This window comes from Dipteris shenzhenensis, chromosome 15 (assembly GCF_047967505.1).
Source record: "Dipteris shenzhenensis isolate YYH24624 ecotype China chromosome 15, Dip_SZ_1.0, whole genome shotgun sequence".
NCBI classification, from domain to species: Eukaryota; Viridiplantae; Streptophyta; class Polypodiopsida; order Gleicheniales; family Dipteridaceae; genus Dipteris; species Dipteris shenzhenensis.
Window position 1 is genome coordinate 50,803,806 of NC_141610.1, and position 21,224 is coordinate 50,825,029.

At 41.9% G+C, this 21,224-nt stretch overlaps 1 protein-coding gene across 2 annotated transcripts in view; it reads right to left on the reverse strand.

Annotated features, from left to right (window-relative positions):
* The window catches only part of LOC147893940 (protein MICRORCHIDIA 6-like), a 130,867-nt gene that overhangs the window by 73,677 nt on the left and 35,966 nt on the right, over positions 1–21,224 (reverse strand). For both annotated transcript variants that reach the window (XM_087385775.1, XM_087385773.1), the window contains exons 4-10: positions 16,098–16,132; positions 15,831–15,909; positions 12,949–13,038; positions 12,641–12,716; positions 12,329–12,407; positions 12,035–12,169; positions 11,711–11,809 (exon numbers count right to left, since the gene is read on the reverse strand). In XM_087385775.1, coding sequence (XP_087241901.1) covers positions 11,711–11,809; positions 12,035–12,169; positions 12,329–12,407; positions 12,641–12,716; positions 12,949–13,038; positions 15,831–15,909; positions 16,098–16,132 — 593 coding nt within the window. The remainder of the gene's footprint in view (positions 1–11,710; positions 11,810–12,034; positions 12,170–12,328; positions 12,408–12,640; positions 12,717–12,948; positions 13,039–15,830; positions 15,910–16,097; positions 16,133–21,224) is intronic.

The following is a 21,224-nucleotide window of genomic DNA, read 5'->3' on the forward strand; positions in this document are numbered from 1 at the left end:
TTGGTCGAGGATTGAATAACAGGAGGTGAATGTGATGTGAGATTCCCATTGGGAGCCACTGGAGCTTTGCCTTTATCCTGACTCCCAGCAGGCTGTCTACTGCTTTTATTTTTGTTGACCACTGGAGTAGGAACATCTTTAGTGGGCATAGAAACTAACAAAGTGGCACGAGGCATTTTATGTAGATTCATTGGACACTGTGAAGCCATGTGTCCAAACTTTTTGCATTCAAAACAGTCACCTGCAAATAAACCCCATTTGAGTTTATAAAAAGCACTTCCCATGTTCACATTATTCACCGTGACTGAATAAGAGTCCGGTGTGGGATTATCAATATCCCAGAGAATGCAAAATCTGTTTGAGTTGCCATCATTTGGCCGTGGTGGCCAAACCACTTTACCTAAAGATGCTGCAATTTTAGGCAAAAGCGAGGCCATACATTGGGGGAAATCAACAACTTCAACCCAAACCGGGCATCTGTGTCGGTTTAAAGCCTGATAGTCCCTCGTGGGAGACCATGGCAAGACATGCACCATTTGCTGCCCAAAAAAAAAGAGGTGCGTGTTCCAAAAGCATTTGTCTGTGGATCTCATCCACCATGATAACCTCAAAAAAGCCTCTGGCCGCATAGTGTACTTTACGAACAAAAGAGCCAGCCAATGTGCATGTCAGCCAGTTGCCTATTTCTGCACAGCAGGTGGCATCCGGCCTGGAAAAAATAAAATGACTACATTCTTGGCATATTCTCTGACCGGATCCACAATTTCATCGACCTCAACCATGAGGCCAAATGAAGGAACCGAGTCTTTCCACTCTTTTCTAGTATCTGCAAATCCTTCATGCATTATAACATATACCAATTGAGCCTCAAGAGTCTCATGTATCGGGTCATGCTGACCCTCAACCTGCTTTTGTTTCTTGCAGGGAGCCGAGCGCTCCTTTTGAAACGTTTTTTCATATGAATACTCTGCCATGACTTTGTAAAAAAAGGAACTTGAAAATGAAATACCTGTAAAAGGGCAGTAAAAGCCAAAAAAACCAGTCCCAAAAGAAGTATTCACAAGAGGTCCACCAGAAAGGATAAGAAGAGTATAATGGGGAGGAAAACAACAGATGGGAATGTAAGATTTTGGCTGGAACACAAGACGTTTGGAGAAGACAGCAGAGCCCAAAAAAACTCCAAGGATTTGTACGGTTGGAAGTAGGGGATTGTACGGGATTGTAGGGATGGAGCTGTACGGAGGGGGCAGGTGTACGGCCAAAACTGTGAGAAGAAAGTGAAGCGGGGACTGACACAGCAGAACAGAAAAGTACAAGCGTACGGACGCTGTACGGGTGCCGTACGGCTGTACGGACGAGGCTTCACAGGGATTTTGGAGAGGGACGAAAAAAGGACAACGAAACACCACGCGAGCAAAGCACGAAGACCTAGGGAGCTATGGAAAAGGAAACGGGCTGTGCGAAATGGCATGTACGCTGTACGAAAAACACCGTACAGGCTGTACGGGTAGCCGTACTGGTTGTACGAGATGCTGCAGAAAGCTTCGACGATGCCTCAGCTCTTCTCGACGCTCTCGCACCTCCAAGCTCGCCAGAGAAACGTCACACACAAACACACACACTCTCTCTCTCTCACACACACTTTTTTTTTTTTTTTTTTTTTTTGGGTAAATCCATGATCATATTATCAGCAAAATTTACATGAGGGTCTCAAAAAAGCAGAGAGCCTCAACAGGAAATCAAAAGCAAAGAAAAACTATTTCCAGGCATGACTGAGGAAGATCTCCTTGATAGCAGGCATCATAGATAGATTGCCGTAGGGAGAGTCTGAAATATTCATAAGATTGCAAGAACGGATTCCCAAAATATCGCATGTTGTGATCCTGCCAGATGGTCCAAAAAGCCCAATATCTGACCCAGTTCAAAAAATGGCTTTTTGGCAGACTTCCTCTCACACACACACACACACCCTCTCACACACACACACACACACACTTTTTTGTGAGAAGAAATCTTTATTTCTATAGAATAATTACATTCATAGCTGCTTCAAAAGCGAAGTAGCTACTACTCAAGAAAAGATCTCAGTATAGGCTGTATACACATCCTGATCAATCAAACGAGTCTGAAAACAATCGTAGAATGATTGTTGCAGAGATCGTTTGAAAAAAAGGAAGGATGAAAAGAGTGGATCACCAAAGACTCTATGATTTCTATCCATCCATAAAGTCCATAGGGTCCAATATCGCACCCATACGAAAAATAAATCAAAACCCTGTCTCTGGGGATGAAATCCAAACAACCAGAAAAATCTGCCAAAAGTAACAGTAGGAAATTGCTGTCGAAGCCTCTGTCTGATGAGAGCAATGAGATCAGAAGTATTTGGACAGGACCAAAAGATGTGGATCACTGATTCAGTAGAGTGCGAGCATCTGTGACAAACTGCCGAAGCAATATGTCTGTGTGCGAGTAACTGTCCAGATGGAAAAATGCCAAGGAGAACTCGCCATAGGAAAAGCTGTTGTCGAAGAGGGACTTTGTAATGCCAAAGGAGACGCAGCCTTTTTCTCCACCACTTCATTGGGCGATCCATATGCCAAACAGTATTTGCTCTGTTGGAAATCCAAGGTGGAGGTAATAACACTCTATACAATGATGACACTGTGATATGTGAAAGCTTCAAAGGACGGACATATGAGGAAGGAGAGCGTAAAATCCAATCCTCAAGCCGATGCTGAATTTCTAAATGAGGTACCGGCAAGTACGGTTGGAGCATTGCTGAAATTTTATGCCATAAAGGACGATAATGAGCTCCCAAGCCATATTTGCGAGCAGCCAAAGAAAAGGATAGAATTGTGCCATCATCTTGAAGTACATCTGCCACAGATGAAATGCCTTTGAAGGAGAGAAAATATGAACGTCGAGGTTCTTGGATGGCCAAAGGTGGATGGAATACCTTAGACCAAAAGAGATTCTCTTCCCTCAAAGAGTTGCCCGAGAGAGAGTCCCTGCCTTTCCATTCCAAGTGGGAAAGAATGTGTTTCCAATCAAGAAGCAGAGAAGAGACAAAAGGGCATCCTCTGATCTTGCCTTGGATAGAGCCAAATAAAAATTCCCACTGAGTAGGCTGCCAATTCCCAAAAGCAGATGTATGAAGATGTAATAAGAGAGAGCGAATCATAAAAGCCCAAGGCTGATCTCCTTGTAGAAACTGCATCATCATTTTCCCCCTATGAGCAAGTAAATGCATTTGAATATTTAGAATGTTCAGACCCCCGTGCATCTTTGGAGAACAGAGACGATGCATGGAGAGTAATTTGAGACTTTTCTTGCCATGTTTTGAACGCCAGAAAATTTCCATGATAGCTGACATAAATGAAACCAAATCTGCCTTAGTGAACATAGTAAGAGGCAGATAAAATTGTATGTATGCTATCAAAATGGATTGTGTAATTCGCAGACGAACATGTAATGGCCAAGTTGCAAGCTTCCAGTATTCAAGTTTTGCCCTCAACTTTACTAGCACCCAATCAGTTTGTTGTGAACGGGTGAGTCCCCAGCCTAAAGGATAACCAAGATGTCGAATGAAACACACACACACACACACACACACATATCAAGCATGCGATTGCAGGTGCATGCACAGAGACAGTGTCCACATTACACACACACACTAGCCCCACACCCACACACTCACACCACACACACACACACACACACACACACACACACACACACGTGTGCCTCTACAACACACATACACACACACACACTTTTTTTTTTTTTTTTTGTGGGAAGAAATCTTTTATTGATGTAGAAAAATTACATTCATAGTTACTTCAAAAAGACGAAGTAACTACTACTCAACTAAAGATCTCAGTATAAGCTGTATATACATCCTGATCAATCAAACGAGTCTGAAGACAATCATAAAAAGATTGTTGCAGAGATCGTTTGAAAAAAAGAAAAGATGAAAAAAGTGGATCACCAAAGACTCTATGATTTTTGTCCATCCATAAAGTCCATAGTGTCCAATAGCACACCCATACAAAAAATAAATCAAAACCCTGTCTCTCTGGATGAAAGCCAAACAACCAGAAAAATCTGCCAAAAGTAACAGTAGGAAATCGCTGTCGAAGCCTCTGTCTGATAAGAGCAATGAGATCAGAAGTGTTTGGATAGGACCAAAAGATATGAAACACTGATTCAGTAGAGTGCTGACATCGGTGACAAACAGCTGAAGCTATATGTCTGTGTGCGAGTAACTGTCCGGACGGAAAAATGCCAAGAAGAACTCGCCATAGGAAAAGCTGTTGTCGTAGAGGGACTTTGTAATGCCAAAGAAGACGCAGCCTTTTTCTCCACCACTTCATTGGGCGATCTATATGCCAAACAGTATTTGCTTTGTGGGAAATCCAAGGCGGAGGTAATAACACTTTATACAGTGATGACACTGTGATATGTGAGAGCTTCAGAGGACGGACATATAAGGAAGGAGAGCGTAAGATCCAATCCTCAAGCCGATTCTGAAGTTCCAAATGGGGTACCGGCAAGTACGGTTGGAGCATTGTTGATATTCGATGCCATAAAGGGCGATAATGAGCTCCCAAGCCATATTTGCGAGCAGCCATAGAAAAAGATAAGATTGTGCCATCATCCCGAAGTACATCCGCCACAGATGAAATGCCTTTGAAGGAGAGAAAATAAGAACGTCGGGGTTCTTGTATGGCCAAAGGGGGGTGGAAAACTTTTGACCAAAAAATATTCTCTACCCTCAAGGAGTTGCCCGAGAGAGAGTCCCTGCCATGCCATTCCAAATGGGATAGAATATGTTTCCAATCAAGAAGCAGACGAGAGACAAAAGGGCATCCTCTGATCTTGCCTTGGATAGAGCCAAATAAAAAATCCCACTGAGTCAGCTGCCAATGCCCAAAGGCAGGTGTATGAAGATGTAATAAGAGAGAGTGAATCATGTAAGCCCAAGGCTGATCTCCTTGCATAAACTGTATCATCATTTTCCCTCTGTGAGCAAGTAAATGCATTTGAATATCAAGAATGTTCAGACCTCCGTGCATCTTGGGAGAACAAAGACGATGCATAGAGAGTAATCTGAGACTTTTCTTGCCATGTTTTGAACGCCAGAAAATTTCCATGATAGCTGACATAAATGAAACCAGATCTGCCTTAGTAAACATGGTGAGAGGCAGATAAAATTGTATGTATGCTATCAAAATGGATTGCGTGATTCGCAGGCGAACATGTAATGGCCAAGTTGCAAGCTTCCAATATTCAAGTTTTGCCCTTAATTTTGCTAGCACCCAATCAGTTTGTTGTGAGCGGGTGAGTCCCCAGCCTAGAGGATAACCAAGATGTCGAATAAAATGGGAAGTGGGGACAATTTCTCCAGGCCACAGAATTAGTGGGCATAGAAACTGACAAAGTGGCACGAGGCATTTTATGTGGATTCATTGGACACTGTGAAGCCATGTGTCCAAACTTTTTGCATTCAAAACAGGCCCCTGCAAATAAACCCCATTTGAGTTTATAGAAAGCACTTCCCATGTTCACATTATTCACCGTGACTGAATAAGAGTCCGGTGTGGGATTATCAGTATCCCAGAGAATGCAAAATCGGTTTGAGTTTCCATTTGGCCGTGGTGGGCAAACCACTTTACCTAAAGATGCTGCAATTTTAGGCAAAAGCGAGGCCATACATTGGGGGAAATCAACAACTTCGACCCAAACTGGGCATCTGTGTCGAATTAAAGCCTGATAGTCTCTTGTGGGAGACCATGGCAAGACATGCACCATTTGCTGCCCAAAAAAAAGAGGTGAGAGTTCCAAAAGCATTTGTCTGTGGATCTCATCCACCATGATCACCTCAAAAAAGCCTCTCGCCGCATAGTGTACTTTACGAACAAAAGAGCCAGCCAATGTACGTGTCAGCCAGTTGCCTATTTCTGCAGCAGGTGGCATTCGGCCTGGAAAAAATAAAATGACTGCATTCTTGGCATATTCTCTGACCGGATCCACAATTTCATCGACCTCAACCATGAGGCCAACTGAAGGAACCAAGTCTTTCCACTCTTTTCTAGTATCTGCAAATCCTTCATGCATTATATCATATACCAGTTGAGCCTCAAGAGTCTCATGTATCGGGTCATGCTGACCCTCAACCTGCTTTTGTTTCTTGTAGGGAGCCGTGCGCTCCTTTTGAAACGTTTTTTCATATGAATACTCTGCCATGACTTTGTGAAAAGAGGGACTTGTAAGTGAAAATACCTGTAAAAGGGCAGTAAAGGCTAACAAAAAACGAGTCCCAAAAGAAGTATTCACACAGGAGGTCCACCAGAAAGGATAGAAAGAGTATAACGTGGAGAAAAACAAAACAGATAGGAATGCAGGATTTTAGGCTGGAACACAAGACGTTCGGAGAAGAACACAGAGCCCAAGAAAAAACTCCAAGTAGTTGTACGGTTGGAAGTAGGGGAGCGTGCAGGATTGTACGGATAGAGCTGTACGGAGGGGGCAGGTATACGGAGCTGTACAAGGGGGCAGGTGTACAGCCAGAACGGGGACTGACACAGCAGAAACAGAAAAACTAGAAGCGTACGGACGATGCACGTGTGCCGTACGACTGTACGGATGAGGCTACACAGGAAATTTGGAGAGTGACGAAAAAAAGACAGCGAAGCACCACGCAGGCAAATCTAGGGAGCGATGGAAAAGAGACGGGCTATGCGCTGTACGGAAAACCGCCGTACAGGCTGTACGGGTGGCCGTACTGGTTGTACGGTACGGTACAGGAAGGTTTCGACGATGCTGCAGAAAGGCTTGGCTTCGACGCTCTCACCCTCTCGACGCTTCACTTCCTTCTCCCGTTCACCTACTACCACACCACACATACACACACACACACACACACACACACACATGTGACTCCCCTAGATGCACGCATGCACCATAGAGCAAGCCCTTGACCATAGTTATCCCAACATACCCCTTCTCAAGGGTTTGCCTCTTGCAATGTCAAGGATACATCTAGTCTCATACTTTCTCATGCCATCTCATGGTGGTCAAGGATAAATCTATGTCTAGGATCTCATGCTAGCAAAGGTGCCCAAGGGTCAAGGTTTACAAAACTGGGATAGACCAAACACATATCACATGGCCTACATCATATGGTGACCAGAGGTGATTTACAAGAGACATGATATTCTTTTTGGAGTACTACTCCAGGCAAAGAACCTCAAAATTTGACCAAGTGATGATAAACAAAAATTCAAAGACAAGTTGCTCAAAAGGCGAAGTCCTTGTCTTCTATCATAAAGTTGGATGCTTCTTTTGCTGATGGAGTTCTCTCTTCAACCAAATTTGACATAGTCCTCTTCTTTTCATTGCAAAACTTTTTAGAGTGATTATTCTTTCCACAATATGAGCAAGGGTTGATTCTATAACAATCCTTCTCAAGGCGATTGTTTTTCCCACAGTGTTTACAAGCCTTGTACTTGCTCTTTGAAAACCTCACTGCAAGTGCCTCTGTATGCATTTTGCCAACTCTTGAATTGTTCTCCCTTCCCTCTTCTTGTAAGGCACTAATGATGCCTTCTAATGAGGGTTGAGGTAGATTCTTCAAAGTAGTAATCACATAGTCAAAATCCTAAGGCGTGCTCTTTAAAAGCACTGCCATAGCATCATCCTCAGTGACAGGGGAATTTGTGTTATAATACTTCTCATAGTGTTGACATGGGCAGCAACATTATCTCCCTCCATTTTAAGTTCAAAGAACTTAATTTTCAGATTTAATTTGGAAGTACGAGAGCTAGCACCAAACAATATGTCTAACTTGTGCCATGCTTCAAAAGGGGATTCCAAATCTGAAATGTGGTGTACATAGTCATCACCCAAACCTAATGCAATGATGGCATAGGCTTTCTCAATTCTCTTTGCATCTGCAGGTGTAGAAGTAGAGTCAGTGGCTTTTCCTTTACCTTTTGTTGTAGTTGATTCACCTTCCTGAAAGGTTTGAGTTCTTTCCTTGACTAAGTCCCATAGATTTTCCTTCATAAGCATAAACTTTATCTTCATCTGCCAAGTATGGAATCCTTGGCCATTGAACTTGTCAATTTTATAAGTAGCCATGAGAGGGTCTTACCTTTGTCAGGCAGTGTCTACTCTCTTACAAAATGACTAATCTTATGGAACAAAGAAATCTCCCTCACCATACCAATGTAGATTGCTAGAGATAAATTCAGAGAATCCTAATTGTTTAGCATACTCATACCCTGTTGGCTTCTTCCAAAGTTTCTTGGCTGGGGTCTTCTTCACTTTGAATTTTGCCCTTCTTGTAGTCTTCTTCAAGTGACTAGCATTTGAAGATCCCTCAGAGCTTGGCATTTTGACAAAAGATCAGTCCTAACTGAATTTCAAATTGAAAATGCATTCTCTGAATTGTACTTTAGTATTACTTTAATCCTCAAGCATTACCCCAGCATTTACTCTAGCATCAAATGTCCAAAACTGTCAAAAATGCATTGCAGTAGACTAGCTCAACTTGGAGGGCACAATTCACACAACTGAAGAAGAGTTTAAGAGGGCTTTTTGTGCAAAACTAAAGCTTGAATACCCAAGTAAGTTCACCACAGAGCATTGCTAAAATAGTGTGCCTTTTTATCTCGGAGAGTTGCGCCTTCTGTGACTATCTTTTCTCTGATTTCTCCTTGCTCCAGCAAGCATTGGCCTTCAAAATTCATCAGCAGCAGGCTCTAGGCATGGACCGACTTGTGCTAGAAGGGCTCAGGCAATGGTTGAGCAGAAAGGCGAAATTGCGCGTTTTGACGTTTCAACTTGCTAGGTCAGCGCGGGTGGAATACACCATCTCTGGGAGAATACTCTGGGCCAGGGGAGCGCCCCATAGTGTAGAAACTCCAGCTGGAAGGGCTTGGCGAAAGTCGCAAGGAATGGGGAGAACAGAGCTAAGAAAATTCTAAGAAAGAAGGAAGAAGAAAGCTCAAAAAGAGGTGTTGGAGAAGATGATGAGGTGGCACTACCAAAATGAGTTCTACAAAGCCTACCAGCTCTGATACCAAATGTAGAGGAGTGAGGGATAGAAGAGATGCATCATGGCACAAAGAGTGAGAGCACAAGTAAGGCAAAATCCATGTATTAGAATGAAGGAATAACCTCCATTTTATAGAAAGAGAGGATAGTGTAGGCACCTCCCCTAAATCAGTGGCAATCAGCCCCTACATCAATGGGACTGGCCTAAATCAAAGGAACCTCTCATGTGGGGGCCTTTGGCTTACATCATCACTTAGGTCACACACTAGAGAAACAGCAAAAACCAGCCTGTAGAAAAATCGCTTCACTTCCTGCCTAGCTTCTGGCAGCTGGAACAGCACCCAAGCAAATTGCCCTGCTTCATGGAGGTCACCAGCAGCAGCAAAAGTCCATAATTTAGCCAGAAAATAGGTCACCCAGCTCTAGGCACACTCTAGGAAAATTGCGATGCATTTTCTCTCTCCTCTTGGCCTGATTTTGGGCTATTGATCCTAGGAATTAATTGTCTAGTAATTGGCTTGCACACTCACGATTTCCACGCCAAGACTGCCAGAAGCTCAAAAATAAAATTCATTTTTGTGCCAAGGGCCTCCAGATCAATTCGTTTTTGTTGCTTCCAGGCTGTACAGAGGCTGCTGCAGGTGCTGTGGGCTGTTTTGGAGCTGAGCTATTTTTGGTTGCTTTTGGGATAAGCTGCTGGTTTTGGAGCTTTTCAGGCTTAGGTGACCTCTTCTAAGTTGCTTTTGGGCTGTGCCAGGCAGAATCTAGGGTTTTGCCAGCCCAGGTGACCTGATTTTTGTGGATTCTGGGTAGAGGAAGGCTAGCTTTAGCCTGCTTTTGCCGTTCCCGGACTGGTTGCTGGTTGGTTATTGTGTTTAAGATTTTTTCTTCGCCAAGAAGGGTTGGTTTTAGCCAAGAGGGCTACAGATAAGAGTGACTTGTTTGGAAGTGCTGGTGGATTGATTGCACCAAAGTTTGGCAATTTGGGGCTTTTCTGCAATTGTTCAGCCGTGTCTGGCTGGTTGGGCACTGGGTTGTGTAGGTGAGGAACCGCACAGTCAATTGATGCCGTTGGGGTGTTGTTGCACACTTGGTGGGCGGGGAGATTGTAGGATTGCCTAGTAATTGGATCCCTATTCTCCATATAAGGTTGAGTAGGGATTGCAGGGTGTGCAGGATATTGGAAGTCTGTGGGCAGTGGTTTGCCTGTGGTGCAGCTTTAGAGACCTTGTAATCAGCCGCTTTGGCTTTATATGAATATTTAAAAAATACCACAAGGGGCACCAGCCAAACGCGATTCGGTGTCCTTGTTTCTAAGTAGGAGCACTCTAGCTGCTTGTGATTAAGTTTGTGGTGATTGATTGTTTGGTTAGTTACTGTGTATGTTGTAGTTAAAGTGGTCCCACCACACTTTAATCTATGAAGGCTGGTTTCATGTAGTCTTACTCTCTTCTCAGCTAAGGGCCTCCACCAACACTTAGATGTACTGTATACCTTCTGTGAGACATATGATTTAAAGGTCAATCTTGGTAAAACCAAGGTTATGATTTTCGACACATCCGGACAGCCATGCACAAAGAGCAATCCACACTGGTAGAGCTCATTGCATCGTACACATATTTGGGAGTTCTTTTCTTTAACTTGATTTTCATCATATGACCAACTATTTAGGCCCGACCGACTAAGCAACAGATATGTTGCACTTGCCAGACTTAAGCAGCAATGCTTTCTCTCTCATTTCTAGGATCCCTGGACCAACTCTATATCTCTTTGACTCCTTGGTCCGCCCAACAAGCATGTATGGCAATCCCTGTCGAGGGCCTCATCTAACAGAGGTAGACTAGGCTCGAGTGGAGAGGCTCCATGTTCTCTTATTGTCATAGATGATCCACAGTCTGCCGTCAATTCCACACCAGATCATTCTAGCTGAGTTTGGAGTACCCCACTATAGCTGGATGCAGCATTCCAGGTGATCACATACCTCTACTGAGTCAGGGATTATGGTTCCTTGCTCTTAGGCTGACGCAGGTCACCATGGCTGGCTTTATCCGCATCAATGCATTAGCAGCTGAGAGTGTTAGAGGTGTTGGTATGCCCATACATGCACATGGTTTGAGAGCTTGGGACTCCATATGGACAGATTGTCCCCTTTCAGTATAGCCTTAGGCACCCTCACTTACCATGAGGCTAACCATGTTATCCAGGAGGATCTCATACAGCCACAAAAATCACATACATAGTCTTCATGTTCACCAATGACAATCACCATGCCCTACAATACAAAACATATCATTTAAGAAAATCACCACATGATAAATCCATGAAATATGACTCACAAGGAAGTCAATAGCTCTTACAGATAATATCAGCATTGCCTGCACTACAAAAAACAATCATGACAACCCACACTCTCTAGGAATCATCATAATTGGAGCAAGAAGAGCTTGAATTTCATATTACTTCATAACCATGAAGCTACATATTGTGTATTTTCTCCTACACCAAGCTCCAAGATTCTACAAACAAGAGAAACACCAAAACCATTTGGATGCACAAGCGTTTAAAGCTAAGGTTTAAGAACTCATTTAATACATTCAATCTAATTCACAGCAAACGACCATCTCTATGTCTTTCAAAATAGGATGCAGACCTGCTTATCCTTTTCGAAATCCAGCTCGAGCTCCCCATCATCATTTAACCATAGATTATATACAATTATTTTGGTTCCATGTGGCCCAACATTATCAAACTGCATTCAAGGCAAGATATTGCTCATTTGCACAATGGCGAGAATTTGCAAAAGACCCGTTTACTCAGCTTTCAATGCCCTCACCAGTCTCTAGGTAATACATTCACAATCCATAAGATTTTAAGAAACAACTACCACTAGATCAATAAACCAAAGCACAAAAATAACTTGGACATTCAATCACCCTAAATTTCCATTCAAAGCGCAATGCACAATTACACTTGCCTGGTTTGAAAGCTCAACTTCTGTTTTGTAAGGTGACCATTGCAGAATGATAGTCAGATTATGCAACCAATCATGTTCAGTGGTCCGAATCAATGGCTTACGCATTCCACCATTTGATCTAAGATCGAAGTCAACCTTGTACGAATGAGAAAACATAGGAATAAATAAGCCATATTGAACATGACACTAGAACTCTTTGAAAATTTACACTACAATTCCTCTACAAATTCTAAATACACTAACAAAATTTTCATTCCTATGTCCTCCTCCTATCACAATAATAAGAGTGACTACCATTGGAACTACAATGTCCTCTTTCCCCGTTGCACGAAGGAATGTGTAGGAAAGCAATCCTATGCTCTCTGTAATACACCTGTATAGCCACAGAATGCATCACACATGATGAGAACAAAAACCTACATCAGTCTTTTAAGGCAACGAAGACTCAACTGAAACAGAAAAATGGTTCCTTTAGTTATTACTGTGTTGTTTTAAATTGCAAAGCGCACTATTCAATAGAAGTAGTAAAAAATGGGTGTACATGGGTGTCCTCATCAACTTTTGCTAGGCTGTTTTAAACAATGGAAGTGATATTAAAACCCATACCCATTTTGCAAGCAAGAGCTGAAAACAATAACATCTGCTCCTAGTCTCATTGTACTTGTTTTGAATCCGTTACCGTCTGAGAACAAAAAGAATTAAACTTACTTTAAAATATTTGCATATATTGACATTATTATGTTGACCACCAAAGGATCAAGACTAATCTTTGAAAAGTTATAACCTTAAAAAAAGATACCAAATCCAACCACAAGCTTGAAAAAAGATACAAAGAACAACTACAAGAATAAGGGGACAAATATATGTACTAGCTTCTCATTTATAACACATGCAGACATAAGCAGAGAGCATACATTGACCAATTGTTGTCTTTGCAGTCTTTCGAGAATAGCCTAAGCTCATGCATTGCCTCATACAATCAGGGTCCATGCCCCCTCCATCATCTTTGAAATAATACACCCCAAAAATTATGTTAGAGGTCTAAACAAGAAAGACAACCTTCACAAAGCATTAAGTAATGTTTGCTAGACATTAATCAATAAAAACATTTGGTATGACCATCCTTTCAAATCTCATTAAAAAGGGACTGGTTAAAAAGTTCGAAAACAAAAAAGAAGAAAAGAAAACTGGCGTAAAAATAAGCCTTAAAATGTGGTATTGACATGATTGAAGAAGAGCTTGACCTTGTTGAGTTTAGGAAAGGAAAACTGTTGAGAGACATGGGATTTTATACAAAGTTATTAAGGCTTTAAAAATAAGGGAATCCCTTGCTCTCAAATAGAGCACTTTAAGAATTACTAGTTCTAGAGTAATGAAAGCTTAAAGGCCATACAAATGTCTGATATATGTGCCTGTTATCTTTAGCATCCAATCCCTATTTGAAGTTATGCACTAAGCTTTTCCATAAAACCGACCTATTCCCAGATTAGCTTTGCCTTTCTAAAATATCTCTATCCACGGAATCTGTACCTCATCCATGCTAGCTTCAGTCTCAATTTCAGGTCATTCCAAACCCATGGTTAGACTATGCCCTCACCCTTGGCAAATACTGATATTAGGTTGGCCTAGTCTCAACCCTAGATAATCAATACTGGGTTAGGACTATTCCTACACACTAGATGTATCCAGAATCTCGATTTGTCTAGCCTTAATCCTAGACACTTGAATCATGGTCCCTCACCTTAAAATGGATATATGGCCTCCTAAACATGGGTAGCAAACAAAACAACAGACGTATCATTTCAAGATTCTAGATTATGTACTATAGCCAATAAATATACCTTTGACAAATTTATTATCAGTTTTCCATCTATTGGCATCCAAAATATGGTTAGGTGACCTATTTCAGGCTGTGCAGCCAAATATCCTTAGGTGACCTATTTCAGGCTTTTTATACCAGCAAAGGCCTTTTCAGGAGTTATGATCAGTACTGCTTTCATGGCAGTCCGGTTATGAAGGTACATAGGTGTATTTAATGCTTAAAGCCCCAAAAATAGTTTGGTATATTATGGGCTTTCAGCATACTCCTGGTTTTCTCACCTAGGATATGGTTCGTGTGCTCAGCAGCAACGTTTTGTTGGAGAGCATGAGAACTAGAGTGTTGTCTTCAATGCCCTTCTCTTTACAAAACAACAAATCGACATATATTCTCCCTCTTTATCTGATATGAGAGCCTTAAAATGCTTGCCAACCTAATTTTGTACCATGGCAACAAATTCCTTAAAGTACTTAAGGATTTCTCCTTCAAGAAGTACACCCATGTCTTCTTGGAATAATCATCTATCAATGTCAGGAATTAAACCTTAGCTCCTACTGCTTTGACATTCAAAGGACAACATAGGTCAGAATGTATCAGTTCAAGATACCTTTTTTTCTTGAGCCTTCTTTGGGAGCTTTTCATAGTTGTGCCCTGAGTCAATAATTCATAACTCATCAACTTGGCTAGACTTATTTGGTTTTGAGATAGCTAAGGCTTTCTCAAAACTTATTTGGATTTGAGATAGCTAATTACTAGTCTGGAGCATAGTTACATTAGCAGTCTCTTTACCAGTAGGCTTAGACCTGCATTTACCAGTGGATTTAGGTCTTTACTAGTACCATTTCTTCAGACACTTAGAAGTAAAGTGGCCAGGCTTCCCACAATAAAAGCAAGGCCCTTTTTTCTTCATGTCATTCTCATCATGATGATCTTTACTATCATGTTGATACTAAGAAGAAAAGTTTTGATTTGGTTTAGGGCTGAATCGAGAGGAGACACTTGCAGAGGTTTCAATAGGACCCAGAAGAGTGGTTTTGGAGAAACCCTTTTCATTCAGGATGACCCAGAAATTTCTTTTCAGCTATTCAGTGAGATTGGACAGGAGGATCCAGATGGGGAAGATTGATGGCACATCAGCTATAACAATGCATTGGCGGTGATATTTGGCAGTGATATCTACATTGTATTTCCTCTTTTTGCAGGTCTTTTTGCATGCAACAGTTGCGTAGCTTCTCCGTTCTCGAGTCTCTTGCTCAGAATTTGTTTGCACACAAGCTAGAGGACTGCCAGCAAGGTTCAAAGGTCTTGCTTCAACCTGTGCTCTGATATCATGAAAGAAAACTGAGGTGGAGGCCTTCTAGATTGAAGTGCCCTCCATACACAAACACACGTAGAAACATATATGCGTGTGCGTGCACACACACATGAATTGTTGCAATGGAAATGCCAACGCTTGCTAGAATGAAAGCAAACAAGTTAAAATGTACCAACTACTGCAAACACACAATGAACCTCACATATAGCAAACCCTAGCTAAGGAGGTGAGGAGGCGAGGACTCTCTTTGTCCATAATAAATGCATGTGGGAGCTTGGCACATAATGTGGCCCCTTTACAATTCTTTCATGCCAATCCATGAAATAACATCATGAATGTCTTAAGGTCTACCTAACACTCTTTTTTACCTCTAATTATAATCCTAACCCAAAAATTTCCCAAGGGTAATTTAGCAAACTAATCCATAATTCATCACTTTTTCCAACAAATAGGCTATTGACGATGTGAAATGATATAAATTAAGGAAACCACTCTACCTTGTGTATGGCATTCTAATGTTAGATACATAGTGTAGGCTTATCTTGTTCAACATGCGCCTTTGTTATCTAACAAATTTTCTACAAAAATCTACAAAACACAAATCCATTCTAATCTCATCGTATTCTAGATCAAGAAAGCTGGGTGCTTGTATCCAAACGTACCTTGCACAAGAAGCATAGGACTACCATCTTGAGGACTTGGGATTGAATCCACACTCACATATGTTGCACCATTTTGCACCTACATCAATTGAAGGGGCATCAATAGAGGGTATTAACTTTGGTATATAGTTATACGTCAAAAATTACCTCTTTTTATGAACACAGGAGTCAAAACTTTTGGTATAAAATTTTGGCTAAGCTCTACATTTGATACTAGTTCATCTCCATAATTACAAAAGGGAGAACAAATTCAGCTTAACAATATACCTCATCAATAGCATTGTCGAGCAACTCAGCAATTGCTGAAATACACACAAAAACACAAAAAGTCTAAATTGTGAGTAGCATTTATGATTTTGAAGGTAGCATCAGCCACTCCCTAAGCTCTAGTTTTTTTACACACAATTTCGAGCTTTGCAAGCAGTCATGAGCTCCCCCCCTCCCCCCTCTTTTCTCTCTCTCTTCAATCTTTTGAAGACTTTTAATAAACAAAGCTAGATCGGATATAGAACCATGTCACAATTTCTAAATGTTTGAGTTAGCACTGTGTCACATTGGAGTGGAGGAGGAAGAGCTAGCCGAGATGGAGGACAGAGTGCATTAGCACGAAGAGGAGACGAGGAGCAATAGAGCCAGAGCCACCAAGACCTTGCACAGTGCAAAGCAGAGCACACATAATGGAGGTCCAATCTATCCCAATTTTACTCGGGCGGGGGTTGGGGGAGGGGGGGGGGGCAGAGTCGAGGTATCACTCCCGATATGGGCCACTGAATACAGATCAACAAGGCCACAACTCCACCATAGCAAGAGATGACCCAACAGAGATATTCTTATACCCCATCAGAGGACTACTGAGGCACCAGGATCATAGTTGACCATATCATTTGTTTCTCTCAAGATTTTTAGGTTTTCGATTTTGGGGTTTTATTATAGCACTCAGTAGTGACCCATGGCGTCTTGTATGAGATATTATTTTTTAGCACACCTTATCTCATAGGCCCGTACCTCCAAAAGACATTAATATTTCTTTCTTTCTCTCTAAGTGCAATCACAGCAACCTGCCCTCACAACTCCCTCCTGCCCCGTGCAACAACAGCTCCCCCTCGCAGCCCCCTTCCTGCCTCGCGCAATAGCATCCCTCCTTTGCTGCCGGCTCTTCTAGCAGACCCCCCCAACCCCCGTCACTTGATCTCCAATTTGTGAGAGTTTATGGAGGTTAAAAGCTAAAAATGTGGAGCTCAGTTGAAATGAGATTGCAAGAATGAAGTACAAGAGGGCTGTCAATATGACAAAACCTACATCCGTAGGGTGAGTCAAAACCGAGTGTACCTTAGAGATTAATATTTGTAACACCCCCTTGCAGTGACAATGTCTAAATATACAAGGAATAATGTCAATCAGCAAATGGATATAAGTTCAAATCTTTGCAAAGAGCCTCAAACTTTTCACAAGGTAAAGCTTTGGTGAAGAGATCTGCCACATTTTGGTGTGTAGGGCAAAAGACAACACTGATCTCCCCTACATGTAGTATGGCGAAAGGCGGAGCTGAGTTCCCCTCACATAGTGATAATGTATCTCTATGTGTTTCGTACATGCATGAAACATAAGATTCCACACCACTGCATTGGCACAGTACCGCCGAGAGAGGGACACAAAGGCCACGTGCGACAGAGAGTCCCCAGAGTACACTCTATTGAGGTCCGACCTATCACCGCTTTCCTCAGAGGAGACCGACAGAGACGCGGAATCACTCTAGACATAGCCCAGAGAGTCCAGAGAGCGAGGAGACCGCGCCCCCCGCTCGACAAACGCAGATACGAGATATTTTTGCAGCCCACCAGAGAGCCATCACTGTACCAGGCTTTGGTTTCGTCCCAGTGCCTAGATAGATTAATTGATATGATATGATTATGATTATGTTTATGATTATGATTCTGTTAGCATGGATTAGTACTCATCAAGGGTCATAGCGTACCCTTTGCTTCAGCCCACTGAGGCTTGTATGAGTTCGCTTTTCTGTGCACTTTGTCCCATAGGCCCGCGAGGTCTCCCGTGGACGTTAATATATCTTTCTTTCTTTCTTTCTAACTATTAGTGAATGAGATTTGGAGTAGGCTCCTCCAATGATGCATGTAGATCTGCCCATAAATGTCTCAACTAGACAAATTCCATTGTGGTTGTGAAAGCTGCCCTATACTAAGATTCATATGTTGAGGTAGCAACCGTTGATCGTTTCTTACTCACTCAAGAAATACACGAGTGTCCGAGGTAGTAAATTGAAATAAATTACCACTGGTTGACTATGAAGGAACATGGTGGAAAGAGGGAGAGAGAGAGGGTAGGCTACGGAGAGAGGAAGTGATATTCAAAAGGAGACATAATGAAATTTAAATGAAATGACTAGAGCAATGAACAAAAATGAGAGTACTCACATGTAGACCAAAGAGCTTGTAGCTTGATGCTTGATTCATTCAACACTAGACAAGTATAACTCTTATATAAGAGCACACACACACATATGAACACCTATGCATATGGGATAACTCTCAATATGACACGTGGCATCCATAGAACACACTAGAACACACCAAACTAACTCAACTTGGCTTCATATTCTAACATCCCCCCATGAAGGCAAGGTGAGAGACTACTAGAATGAAACCAAGGACAGAACATGACAGTGACAGGTCTAAGGTGAGGGACTATTGGAATGGAACCAAGAACAGAACATGACAATGACGGTCATCAAACTGTGCACCCTATGTAGCTCAAAGGCTAAAGTCTGAGCGTGTTCAGAGGTTGATCCAAGCACTCTCATTACTTGAGACTCAACATGCTCAGAGGATCATGTTATAGCATGGCTACATGACCAGCTCATAGGTTAAGGAATACACCAACATCCTGGAACTCGGCCAAGCTTGATAACGAGACCTATCAAAGCCAATACATGGCTCTCACAATACATCCCCCTCTAAACCTATCAAAGCCAATACATGGCTCCCACAGTACATCCCCTCCTGGCTCCAGGGGCTGATAAGAGACATGGAGCCACACACCAAAACAAAATAGGAAAATACATCTTTTTAGGAGGACTATCTAAGGCAGAGAACCTTTGACTCAACACACATGATTTATTTGCATTCATTTTGGGGGACAACCTAGGGCAGAGTACCCTTGACTCAAACAAGAAAGTAGTAAAGATATATTTCATTCATTTTATGCATAGCAAGGATAAAGAACCCATGTGCCCAAAGTAGCTACCACACAAAAGTGTGCACATCATGCTCGTCGATGATGTGTCGAAGATGCTCATGTCGAGAATGCCTTGGAAGATGTGTTGATGAAGACCATGGAAGCAGCCACCAAGGGCCATCACGTCATGACTCTCAATGTGCCGATCGAAGAGTCACCGAATGCACAGAAGAGGCTCAAAAAAATGAGTGAAAGTGCTAAAAAAAATGAGCGAAAATGTACTACTGTAGGAGATGACGAGGTGTGAAAAGAGTATTCCCTGCTGTTCGGAAGCCTCAAGTCAATGTACCGGAGTGTCAGTACAATCAAAATGACTTGTGGGTAAGCTCGGGAAGCTCAAATCACTAGTGGGGATCACGGGAGTACAAATCTAAGCAAAAAATGTCAAAAAAGTAGCCTAAAACTGCTCGGAATCGCCTTCTGACAAGTTGTACGGACTCTTGGCACTATCGTGCATCAGCCGGCAGAGGTCTGTACGGACAAAAAATTGAAATTTTTTCTCCCCTCGAAATGGTGCGGGACAAGGTAGTTTATGTTTGGGCAATGCTAAATTATTAAAAAACGTCAAAATCGGACCTCAAAAGGTCAAAAAACAGCATTGTGTCTCCTCAGGGTCGAGGTCCAGATCCTGAGGTGGATATGCAAACTTGATCTATTTTTGCTATCAGTTGTACATAAACTGTAAATATCCTGTCACAAATCAAATGTTTGACACTTAATGTACAAGGTTTATGTGATGTAAGGAAATGGAAACTCATCTGGGTGTATCTCCATCAATTGCAGCCAGATATAGTGGCTTTACAAGAACACAATCCTGGTTTGTTGTCTTCTCCAAAGAATGTTGTGTCTCCTCAGGGTCGAGGTCCAGATCCTGAGGTGGATATGCAAACTTGATCTATTTTTGCTATCAATTGTACATAGACTGTAAATATGCTGTCACAAATCAAATGTTTGACACTTAATGTACAAGGTTTATGTGATGTAAGGAAATGGAAACTCATCTGGGTGTATCTCCATCAATTGCAGCCAGATATAGTGGCTTTACAAGAACACAATCAGCATATGTATTCGAGAGGTCAAGGTCATTTTTCTTGGTATGATATCTTTTATGCAGGGGAGCACTCTTTCTCGGGTGTAGTCTTTTTGGTGAAACATGATCTTCGACCAGCTGTTGCCCTCATTGACAACCAAGGTAGATGGATTATCATACAATGTCTTATCTAGGGAGAGAGATTTGAATTTGACTCAGTTTATGCACCTCAATCCTCTTGCAATAGAGGTTTCATTTGGGAGGCTATGCAACATTATCCCTGGAGACATCATGCCTTCATTTGTGAAGATTTCAATAATACCCCATAGCACGGAATACTTTTGGTAATACTCATATGTTGGCTTTTGAAAGGCATAATTGGTCTTAATTATTCAGCTTCGTCTTGTTGATCTTTGGAAGGAATTACAGCCTATGTTGCCAGGCTATACCTTCAAACATAATGCATGTCTTCTTATCGGGCTCGCCTGGATCGTTGGAATTCGGTTCATCCACAACATTATGATAACATCACTTGCAAAATGTGGATTGCTTATGCCTTTACGCATTCAGATCATGCCCCTTTATATTTGAGGATATCCCTTCACGGAATGCCGGATGACAGGTTCTCACAAAGGAGGCTTCTGATTGTGAATAATAGCTACTTAGAGCATGATGCTTGCAAGGCAATGGTTTGTGATGCCATTAAACCTCTTTCATATCAGAGTCATATTAATATTGATTATGCATGGGATGCTTTTGTTGCTAGAATGCAATCAGCCATTCGTGATTATGGCAGAACTACATGAACACATTGAGGGACACTGTTGCTCAAGACAAAAACACTTGCCAAACATTGACTGAGCTTAGTCATTTTCAGCCTTTGTCTTTGGATGAAAGCATGTCGCTATGCCAGGCAAAACATTGTCTACAATGTAATGATCATAGGAAACTTTCTAAATGGGAGACAAGAGCAAGACAAAGGGGCTTTTTTGGATAAAGGTTGTTCCTCAAAACAGTCTCTCAAAAGCTTGCATTACAAGAGGCAATCTACAAGTATTTGCTGAGTGCTTATATATGATAATTGTTGAACTTCCTCTCGATCACAACTTGCT